The 12,587-nt window shown below is 29.5% G+C and overlaps 1 protein-coding gene across 1 annotated transcript in view; it reads left to right on the plus strand.

Annotated features, from left to right (window-relative positions):
- The first annotated feature begins 1,174 nt into the window (after window positions 1-1,174).
- LOC114129278 (uncharacterized) overlaps window positions 1,175-12,587 on the plus strand; it is a 49,253-nt gene continuing 37,840 nt past the window's right edge. The window contains exons 1-2 of the mRNA XM_027993964.2: window positions 1,175-1,676; window positions 8,277-8,645. Coding sequence (XP_027849765.2) covers window positions 1,253-1,676; window positions 8,277-8,645 — 793 coding nt within the window. The 5' untranslated portion in view covers window positions 1,175-1,252. The remainder of the gene's footprint in view (window positions 1,677-8,276; window positions 8,646-12,587) is intronic.

Here is a 12,587-nt window from a genome sequence, read left to right on the forward strand (position 1 = left end):
TCTTGTAAATTTTGCTTACCTTATTATTTTATTAAAGACACGCATACTCCTTACAAAGCCTACTATAAATACCTAATATAATTATTATAATTATAATAATAATAATTATTATATTATACTATATTATATTTGAATGTCTCAAAGTACAGTTCTATTGCATGAAGGCTACTTGATCGGCTACGACTTGTGAATAAAATTATCGTAATTATAGAAAGTCGAATAACTTCACATTAACATCAGTACATATAGTAACCTCTACTGAAAATGTATTATTATTTTTAAAGTCTTTAAGAGTTATCGCAAAAAAGATAGCAAATTTGATATTAACTTGAGATCAACGATATCACAAATCATTGATAACGTCAAGGAGCGTAATGGCAGCATAATTAAAAACGTTTTGAGAATGTCACGTAAACAAACCTTCACAATATTTTATTATAATGCAAAAAGTTGTTGCGTAATTTAATAGACACAAATCTGATGTATCGATAATTACTACAACACTTTACTTCCGTGGTAGCGGTACAAATAGGGTAGTGTTTGGAGTGCCATTATATTTTCTCAGGTTTAATTTAAGAGTACATAAACACATATATATGTATAAATATTTTTTAGTTTTACAGATATTCAACGTTTTAAAGAAAACAATTGAATGCCGAACGCACCCTAGGTGGTTAGTGCAAACCAATACTCTGGCAGTTGTCGCGTTTCCGTTTCAACAGTCGTAAAACAAAAAGTACAATCGACGTTGTTCGTCTACCACGTACGTGAATGCACACGAGAAGGGGAGTGTAGGCACCACCGGAAGGTTGCATTAAGACCTCGATAAGGTACCTACTGCCATATTATTATTATGCGACGAACAAAACACATAATGTATGGGTGGTATTACAACACGTGGTGTACGCTGCTAGAAACGGTATTATGTCGCGACCTAGAAATTATTTAAAATAAATATTACACTCGAAAAACAATTACTATTCAATTTTTTTAGTTATGCCTATCCTCAACTCGTCGCACCATATAGGACAACAACTCGCGCCGAGGCTAAGTCCGAGCACTGTTTGGCGCTTACATCATTAATGGTAGGTATGTACGTATTATTATAGTCATGACGAAAAAATTGTACTTCGACGATGTTTCACCACCTAAAACTAGATAATGACAACGACAGCGTTTTCAAAATTCGAATTTTATTCTCGTTTCACACGAGCGCTTGTGTTTGTGCGTGTACCGCGGGTGGACCGAGGGGATGGAGGGTTGTAAACACACAAGGCATGCGGCAACCGTCGACAGCGTCGGCGAGGGTGGTGCGTTTCGGGCGGCACGCACCACGTGGACACCGGACCGAACCGGCGGCGGCGGCAGAGGGATCCCATCCCTCCGCCGTCGTCGCTTCAGCCTACGACGGCAGTCGCCGACACCGATGCCGACGACGCACTCGGTTGCCGTCGACAACCGTAGGTATTACGCACACATCGCCAACGCCGCCGAAGTCGAGTCTCGCCGGCCGACACTCTGGTACGGACTCCGGAGAGCGTCATCCTTGCTTCCGCTGCCGACGAGGGACCTCCACCGGAGGACGCCGATTGTAGCCATGGTCCGGCCACCGGTGACCACTAAGCTGCTGCTGGGCCTTTACTCCTTGTTCTACTCGTGCACGATCGCTCTCGACGGTAAGTAATCGATCTATATTTTTTTGGATTTTTTTGGATTTTTTTTTTATATATATGTAATATTTCCCCTTCTATTTAACGCGTTTTAGTTTGAAATTAATTATTATGTCGGCGTTTTCGTAGTCTTAATCAAACCACAGAGTTATCACTTTCTCAACAAGTTTTTCCATACGATTTTACGATTTACTCGTCATAATATGTAGGTGATATTTTCGACAACGTTTTACGCAATATGACCGCAAAATTATATAACATTTTCATACGGGTTAAGCTTTATCTCAATGCATGCGTAGTCAGTGGTTTGGGCGAAAAACAAATATTATTGTATGTGCATATATGCATACCCGGATGCACAAGAGTTTTTAAATCTTTGCGCGAGACAAATTATTAAAAATGTAAAAGACATTGACGCGCCTTTGAACCGTATAAGAACGAATATGTGTACACGAAGGTTTAATAATACTGCGCCGTATTGAAGTGCATCTAGAGAATAAAATAGGTACATGTTTCTTTTTTCCTTTATTTTTTTTTCTTTTTTAAGCCAGAAGATTTCATAAACGCTACACAATTTTAAGCGAATATGGTGAAAAGTTTTTGCCAAGGATAAAGATGAAAACTCGTGATCATTCGCGTCGAATAATAAACAGTTTTTTTTCAGATAGGGGTGACGCGACTGAGAATGATCTCTAGGGATAATTTCAAAGGGACCGTAGAGATATTTATTATTTAGCCATTTCGTTGTTTTAAGTCGTAAATCTAAATCAGGAAGCTAACACATTATTCAAAGCTAATTTAGGTTAAGAAAAATATTTCTGCGAACTTGTGTGACATTTGTTGAGTCATATAAATGCGTAGGTAAAAATATATAGTATAGTATGTATTTCGCATCTTTTGTTGAACATTTTTCTAGCTTTCATTTTTATAAAATATAGTGGTTAAACAATCACATTTTTAATTAAAAGCTCAATATTTTATTTTATTAACGAATTTAAAAAATGATAGAATATTGTATATTTGCACATAACGCCCAAAGTATAAGTAATTATAAAATATTAATAATAATGTTGCAGAACATCATCGTTATACAATCCACATTTGAAAATGAAATACATTTGACATAAGATTCCTTCGAAAACATACATAATAATAGTCTTTAAATTGTAGTACGATATAATTTCCTTAAGATCTTGACATCAACTTGAAATGAACTTTTTAGACAGGCAATTTGTTTACTGGTGTAGAATAATGATCAAATGCGGATTCAACGAGAATAATAATATACATTTAAATACGCATTTTGTAATATTATTGTCTACGGATATAAGATATTGCATTGTTGAAATACTTATAAGTACTATATATAAATATATAATAAAAGTATATTTAAAAAAAAATCTTAAATCATTTTGTTTTTACATGATATCATTTTTATTAATTAATTAAGAAAGATTTAATGAATGTACTCGTATATCAATTATTCCTAATTAAAAAAAAAAAAAAAAAATGAAATAACAATATTTAGTAGGGGCTAATCAATTTTTTTGACAGGTTATTTGGTAGGGATTCGTGGAAAAGTATATACTTTTTGTGACAATAAGTGTTAAATTTTGATAACGTCAATCATCGAAAGTCTTTTTTATTAAGTAACTTAAAATACATTTATAGTTACCTAGTTTCTAAAGTAAGTAATCAGCTTACTTTAACTTGAAGAAATTTTTTTACGGTATCGTTCACAGTTTTTAAAAATACGAAAGAGTTTAAGATCAAATCTCAAAATTATTAATTAATAGTTAATTTTTAGTGCATGTCTAAATTTTTAAAGATTACCCTTAGGTATACTCACTGACCACCGTTACTATACCTATAGTTTTAACACTCACTGTACTGGCTTAAGTAAAAACTAAAATGTACTTTTGATTAAATAATATTTACAACTGAAAATAAAATATAATAATTAAATCGATATGCTTTTTAACTATACATTGAAAGAAAATTTTAATTTCATTTCCAGTAAAATGTTTGGTTTAAATGTTTACCTGTCATCTCGGTAAGATAATCCTTTTCGAAAATGAAATAAAAAAATACTCCGCAGACGTTGAATAAAAGCAAGAATGAAGAAAGAAAATAACGGAAATGGGATGTCTAGGTGAATTTATTCACTGAGTGACATGCATTGTATGGTTGGGCGATAAGTATGAGTAATACTTGCTACAAGACGAAAAAAGATAAACTTTAAATATTGGAAATAAGTTAAATAAGTCGATACTATTGTGTATGTCTAAAAGTGTAGAACCGGTGATAAACACGTGTGTTCTATTCATTATGAAACGGCGATTGATAAAGTTGATAAGATTGTTTTGCGATGGTTATAGGTATAACATACTTATAATTAGTTAGCTAAAGTCTTTTTATTATAAATTATTTTTTATCTTATTTTACATAGGGCACTTTAATCAAACTATAATATAATACGTTACTTGCAAGTTGCAATGTACCTAAATTGTTTATTTATAAATTATTTATAAAAAATATATTTTTTTTTAATTTAAATATTAAACTATTTGATACATGGGCAGGTAATTTTAAAATGTACTTAAATACGTTTTTTCAAATGCTCTTCATATTTAATATAGTTTTAAATAAATACTGTTTGATCGGTGAAGAATTCTATAAATAAATTTATTATAGTAATTATGATATATCATAAACGTATTATGCAGGTTATAAATACTTTATAGGTGGGATTAGCATATGTAGGTGTATTTGTATAAGTATATATAATATAGAATAATTTAAAGTCTTCTATTTTGGTCCAAAGCTTTCCAAGTAGTATTAGTTTTAACATTTGGGATTCATCATAATTGGACATCACAGGGTGTTCGATTTTAATTAAGACGAGTGCGCGCTGCGTAGGATGCGTGTGCAAACAAACAGTATTGGATAACAACCGATAAACATTCGGTCGAAAGTGGTCGATCAAACTTCAAAGTAAGTAAGTATTGCCTTCATTACTACTACCGCCGTTAATTTTAGTCAGTAGTGTGCGGCTAATTAAGTATCTTTCTAGAGCAAGAGGTGTTTTTTGGTGCTTAAATGTCTGCGATATCTGACTCCTACACCCGCAAAATTTTTACATCGAAAAACTTCTCCTTTTATCCCCACAAGTCGGGCAGATGGGGTGGAATTACTTATTTATTATTTTCCAACGAAACGAAACAATCCATTATCGGTATTCCCGCATATCCGATGACGGAAACGATGAGGTATAGATACGACCAAAGTTCACCACTGAAAAAAAGCGATTATGTTGATATTTATATATAAAAAAAAAAGAAAAATACATAAAAACTATATATTTAAATATAATATATGGAAATGGAAATGGAATTTAAATCCACGGGAGGTGCAAACTCAGAGCATGAACGACAGATGAGAGTTGGTGGTAGTAGTGGTGGTTGTGTCATTGAGTTCTAGATTAAAGAAATATTAATTTTTATTTCTCTCTTTTACACGCGTACTATAGGTATTTGCAAAAAGAATAATGCATTATGTTTTCACACATAAACTCGTTTTGTTTTTCACATTGTTTATTTTGTACATATTATATAGGATTCTACTTTGAATACATCGGTTCGATTCTATATCAGGATACACGTGTAGATTTGAAAATTTAAAGGTATTTCAATGCAGCCCCTGCTAGGCCTATTTTTCCACTGTCTATGAAGCGAGTCGATTTATTATTAGACAATCCTTCTCACCCCACCTCTTGATATTTTGAGTCCTTAAGCCATCAAGTTATGCAAGCACCAGCATTTTTTTCCCGCTTCTAAGATAAATGTACCTTATACGTGGTTTGGTTTTCTAAATAATAACGCTGGAAAATATTATTTGCACACATTATTACAATACGTATCGATACGATGTAATAAACACATATTATACAGGTGCAATTTAAATTTTTTAGGAACTTATTAATGGCACAAATTTATATTTTTAACTGATAAGTGAGTGCTTTAATGGTCAGGAAAATTAGTTGCGCATTAATTTTATTACTTTTAGAGAGGCCCTTAGTTCAGTATCCTTTTAAATACCCATTTAGAGTATTTTATGTTGTTAATATTATGTCTATATAGTTAAAGGATGTGTATTGGTATATGGTATAACTGAATGAATAATTTGTGAAATTCGATTATAAGTTAGAGTTAGATATATAGGATGAGAGTTTAGAAATTGCGTAATGAGGCGGTACATTTAATATTTTGCCAGTGTAGTAGTACATATTATTCATTAGCATACATTTCACATACCTTGTACTTGGTTAATATTGTTATAAATTATCAATGCAACTATAATTAATTATGAGCAGTGGCGCAATTAAGGGGTAGGGGTAACTAGAGCGAATGCCATAGGCTCTAAGTTTTGGAAATGAGAAAAAATAATATCTACCTAGTGATCAAAAGTAGCTAAGTGGTGATTATGTAAATATTTATTTGATTTGATAACTTATTAATTTGTGTGTATCTCGTCATTAATTAGGTCACTTCATTGATGTCTGTATTAAATTTTAAATTAATAATAAATCATTATATACTTATGAAAAAATAAATAGAGTTATATATACTATATTATATCGTATAATATTGTTATTAACATTTAACTTAAAAATTACACTATAATAATTATGTATAGTATAATGATATAAATAAACTTGTGATTAATAATTGATTTAAATTAAATATTTTGAAAATTTTAATGTGCATAGGAAATAAATAATATACGTTAACGTAACTTTAAATTATGAGAAGTTAAATATTTTAAATTTTTATGATTAATTTTTTTTTTGAATTGCAACAAAATTACTAAAATTTTCAAGTACCTACCTATAAAAAAATACTAACAGTATTATTTAATTACTGTACAAGCTACTTTAGAATTACCTTTTATTTTGCTTTCAGTAAAGTACCTTTAGTGTAAATATTAGACATATTTAAAATGTATCATTATTTATTTTCTACAAAATATACTTAACTGTGTATGTATTAAATAATGAACAGTTATAGACAGAAATGTAATACCATTTTCCAGGGCGCATATAATGCCTAAATATGCATTAAATATGCAGAAATATACAAAACAAATTTCGTCAGTAACTTCGAACTATTATGATTCGTAAAGATTACTGCAAAAAAAATCCAAAAATGTGAAAAGGAAAAAAATATGCGATTGCATAGAAATCCGCGCTCTTGTTATAGTTATACAATAGTTGTACAATATACATATTGTTACACATTATAAATAATATATTGACTATATAATATACGATAGGTACACACAATGATGGCTGCAGTCTGCAGAAATTTTAAACGTTTAACTGTTTAAGTCGGTAAAAAAAGCTTTCACGATAATTGTTTTCCAAGTTAAGACAACTTAATGATTTTTCTTGCCTACGAAATACGGGCGCAATTATCGCCGACCAATTAATAATGACAAAAACGATGAATAATGAAATATTTACAATACACAAAACACGACGTTCTCGACGCATTTACTTTATAGAGGCCGCGTTTTTACAGTAACTCTAATACTCAATTTTTAATTTCGAAATAATACTTATTATCAAAACTTTGAAAAATATTTAACTAAATGAAGTATAATATTATGTAATGGAAAAAAAAGAAAAAGAATACTTAAATACGATTCGACGATCAGCTATATACATCCACTTGACGATCGTTTGCCACCGAGTATAATATACCTGTGGAAATAAAAAAACTTAATCTTACATGTTATATGAAACGAACGACAAGACGTGACATAATTTGAAAAATGTTTTTGTCCGGATATATTAATATCAGTTACCGTATAATTACGTATCCTAGAATATATAATATTCCTATACGCTGATATACTAGGTATATATAATACACTGTGATGGTTAAGTATAAAAGATTGTGGGAATGATATTTTATGATATATTTATTCAATAAGTTCGAATTCACTAAATTATTTCGTTATTATTTTCTTATTAATTATTATTAACTATACTGCAATGAAATATACGATAATATTTGTCATAATATTATCGTGTTTTAAAATTATTATTTAGTAGACTTGTTATTGTATTAACAGCGGTAAACACATACCACAACTCGAATCGTACGTATAACCACTTTGATAAGTAGGTACTCATGTTATATAAAAATAAATAAAACAATGTACAGACATAATATAGGAACAGAGAGTATACATATATTATATAATATTATCTCATAATGATTTTTCCGATTACCTTCACTTGAAAAATACAATGCCGTCCGTACTCTCGTAAAATAATAATAATATATTATTCTCTACGGTAATTACCGATGTATATTATAATATATTTTAAGGTTAATATTTTTTTTTATTTACAATAACCGTGGTATAATAAACGAAAATACGAGCGAAAACACTATTCGATATTGTGCTCGATATCAGAAAAAAATGAAACGAATCATAAACAACTCCATAAAAATCGAACACGACGTAACGTGTTGTTGTCATCTAAACGACATAATAATATTAATATCGTGTTAAACGTGCGCGTGTCTGTCTGTTTAGCGGTCGTGGACAGCGTTACGATAACGGACCAGAGGGTGCCGGGCGCGGTGCTGAACGGCACCGAGTACGTGGTGTTGGACTGCGTGTACAAGCTGAAACCGGAAGAGGCCCAGGGGCTGGTGATCACGTGGTATTTCAACAACAGCCCCAGCCCCGCTTACCAGTGGATACAGGGCCAACCGCCCCGGGCCATCGGTCCGCTGAAAAATCACATCCGGTTGGGCTACGCCGCGCCCACCGACGACGCGCTGGCCACATACCGCGCGCTGTACATCATCAGGCCGACCACCGGGCTGACCGGAAACTACAAGTGCGTCGTGTCCACGTACAACGACGAGGACTTTATGATCAAGAAGATGATCGTTTACGGTAAGCTAAAGGGTTTTTAACGCCATATTATCCTGTATTTTAGTGTTTTAGCGCGCGCGGGCTAGTCGGTTTTACGCGCCCGCCAGCGCTGATTGGGGGGGGAGGTCAAAAACGATTTGTACCTATATATTGTTTATGCAGTCGAATTTCTCGATTCTGCGAGATCGTCAACGGGATCGGCCGACGTGTGACCGATTTAAGTCGCGAGATTTATTATAATATAATAAATTATTGTTATACATCATTAAATTTGACCGTATAGGTACCACTATTATTATATAGACCGTCGAAAGTAGTTCGCTTGTAAACGTCGAAAATACCCAACATTTTTGTCGGTCCACTTATTTTCTTTCGAATATTTTCCTTTCCTTTAAGAATGCGGGAAACCCATTGAACTCGTGTTACGAGCTTTATAATCAATTTTATTATTACTCTAATACACAACTCTTTATTCAAAAATGCTCGACATTGGCTTCGTATTTTTTCACCAAGTGTACTTTTCGTCTGCGTACCTTATATTTACGGTTGGAATTAAAAAAAAAAAATCATTCACTCTACTATTGTGTTCAAAAATCACTTCTTTTCAAACCGTTACAATGCGTTTAGCTACTCAGCATTACAAAGATCTATCAGTTCCATTCATTTATTACATTCAATATTATGTATTATAATAACATGTAAAACATTATCGCTTATAAACAAAATTACACTACTATCTTTCTTTTTTAATATAAGAATCACAATATTTCGTAAATATAATACATTTTTTATAGCAACATGTAAAAATACATACCTATTAAATTAAGGCAATCCTCAATCATAATATTATTATTATAAATTAAATTTAACACTTTCCATTAGATATTCACATTTATTAATTATTCTCTCGATAATTATTGGTATTCTTTTTCAGTCCCATGTGTGTGAGACAAATTTAAAATTTAAAATATTAAAATAATGTTATTTTAAGTACCTGTATTAAACGTCAATCAAATATCAATGTATTCGTTCTAAATTTATCGATATATTTAAATAGTGAGCTATTAGTTATCGGCTCCTTCCTATCTATAGGAAAATATTTATTAAATTTTTTTTTTTGATTTAATAATATAATTTTCAATCAATTCCCTCCAGAATTTGTATGACTGTTCTAATGTTCTGGTATATTACCGAAATTGTTATGTCACTTTATAGACCAGAGGTTTTTAAACTTTTTTTTAACCAATTAAATTATTTGATACCTCCTTTCTTACAGATTTAGAAATTCAAATAAATAGATGAAACGATATTTCAGTATACATATAATAATGTTTTAAGAATTTTATTCCTTTATTTAATATAAGTTTTGGGTTGATTGAAAATCGTGATTTATGAGATTACTTCATTAACATTTGAAATATAAAAATGAGTATTGTATTTATATTATGAAAAATATTAATGATTGTAAAAATTATTAAAAAAATAGCGATTTCAACAATTTTCACAAATTTAAAAACAGTTTTTGTGTTTAGAAAAAAATATTCGGAATAAAAATTAACAAATTAATTTTATAAAAAAATAATTAAATAATTAATAAAAATATATAAAATACAATTTTATGTTTTATATATTCATACAGTCAGAAGTAAATAAAATATTTGATATTAAATTTTTTAATGGAAACTTAGAATCGAAAAGCCAAGTATCTAAATATTTAGTTTTCAGTACATCACTCCATATTTTACCTATTTATTATTCACGATTCCTCAGTTTTCTATGTCATTTCATGGATAATTAATTTTTTTTGTAACTAGTAAAATTTAGGTTATTTTAACATTAAAAACAATAAAATTGGAGCACTAATTGATTTTTAAAATGTTCCAATAAGTCTATAAATTAGTTAAGAGTTACTTTGGTGAAAACTACTGTTAAATTATTACTTAAGTGGGAATTTATGTTAGATGTTATTTTATAGTTTAAAAATTTAAAATATTAGTTTGACTAACTATGGTAAATTATGCAGTTTGCTAGAATCCGTGGTTTCGTGGTACCATCACCAAAAAAAAACAATTTAATTTTACCATCCTTACTATAGCATATTTAACATTGGGTAAAGAAATATATAGGAAATTTACCTATTATTATAAAATACTATCTTCAATAATTAATTATTATCCAATCAGCAGTCACCAGTTTTATGGAACATAGGGATTTTTGCAGTGATTAAAAAAATAAATAATTTACGATTAGATAACTATATGCACTTTATGCATTCGATTCAACTCGCTGCGTTAGAAAGTGTTATGAATTAAAACCAACTAGTTAAGTTAAAAAGTTAGTTTAAGAGTAACTTTTAAACCAAACTTTAATTTTCTAACTAGTTAGTTTCCAGCTTTGAGGTATTTGAAATTATTTTAGGTTTGTGAATAATTCCACGATATTCGTAGAATTGAACACTAGACGATATGTATCAATAATATTAGATATTAAACTTATAAAATTAATTACTCACAATTTCGTCTTACTATTAAGCTTGCGTTCTGAACTCTTCCATAAAATATTAACGGAAATAGGTATATAAACGTCAGTATATAACGACTCATATAGGCTCTAAAAAAAAGTAAATTAGTAGTGACAAAATATAATGTATCCCAAGTGGTGATATAAATATGATCTACAACCACGATAAATAACATAATTATTTTATTTTATAAGTATAGTTCTTTAACATTATTACTACATGGAATTTACTTCAATAAATAAGTTTGAATGGTTAGATGTATTATTCACAAATTAGTTACTTAGGTACATAAATATCAAATATGTGAATAAACAGGCAAAATTCAATACACAAAATAAAATATTGTGAATTGTATCAGGTATCTACATCATAAAAGTTTGAAAAATGTAGAAAATTAATAGAACATTAAATAGAATAAAACAAAATAAAATGTAAAACATTTTTAGTATTAAAATAACTTTATTTACTTAATAAATAAAAGTATACATACATTTTTTATAAATACTACGTACATAATATTATTTTATTCCTTAGCATAATTATTCAGAAAGTATAAAATACATGAATTAAATAAATACGTTGAACTATTTGTGGATTTTTTTTCTTGTCTTTAAATGTGTAGCCATATATAATTTTGTCAATATTAATTATTGATATTTTTTCTCTTTCAATATTGAGAATTGCAATTGCAATATTTGTGAAAAATATGTGTTTATATTGTGAAATTGTATTTCTAAGATAATTTTTTATGAGCTTAAGTTTGGAAAAAGATCGTTCGGCAGAAGCGACTGTTACTGGAATCGTCAGAAAAATTAAGCATAATGTAAAAACGTCAAGAAAAGATGATGCCATGTCATGATTGATTAAATAAACTGTTAGGTCTTTAATATTATGCAACACAGCTGATGTAGTGTTAATACGAAGAACATTTTTAAAAACTTAAGTTGATTTGTATTATTTAAGTTTAACTCAATATATTTTATATGTAAATCATAAGACATTTTAATTATAATTTTTTCATCTATTGTAATAAGATTTATTGGTTTTAAAAACAAAACTCATCATTTACTGTAGGTACTACACTTATAAGAATTTCTTTAACCTAAAGCAATGCAGTATCTAACGTTATATACAAAATGTTAATTTTAAAATTTTCCTCAGCTATCAAAAGTGGTGGTCAGTATTAACTAATTTTTTGTGCCAAACTATAAATATTTCACGTTTATAGTTAAATTTGAAAGGTATTTTCCATTTAATACAAAGTTTCTTAGTATCTTCTACTATATTATTATAATTAACTCATAAATTAGTTAAATATTTTATGACACGTTCAAGTTGAACAATAGCATTTTTATGCTTGGATTCATTGACTGGAGAGTATTAGATTTAATGATAGTAGTATTTTTTCAGAAATACTTAAAATTAATACAAACTCAGCTGAT

Source organism: Aphis gossypii, chromosome X (genome assembly GCF_020184175.1).
Source record: "Aphis gossypii isolate Hap1 chromosome X, ASM2018417v2, whole genome shotgun sequence".
Lineage (NCBI taxonomy): Eukaryota > Metazoa > Arthropoda > Insecta > Hemiptera > Aphididae > Aphis > Aphis gossypii.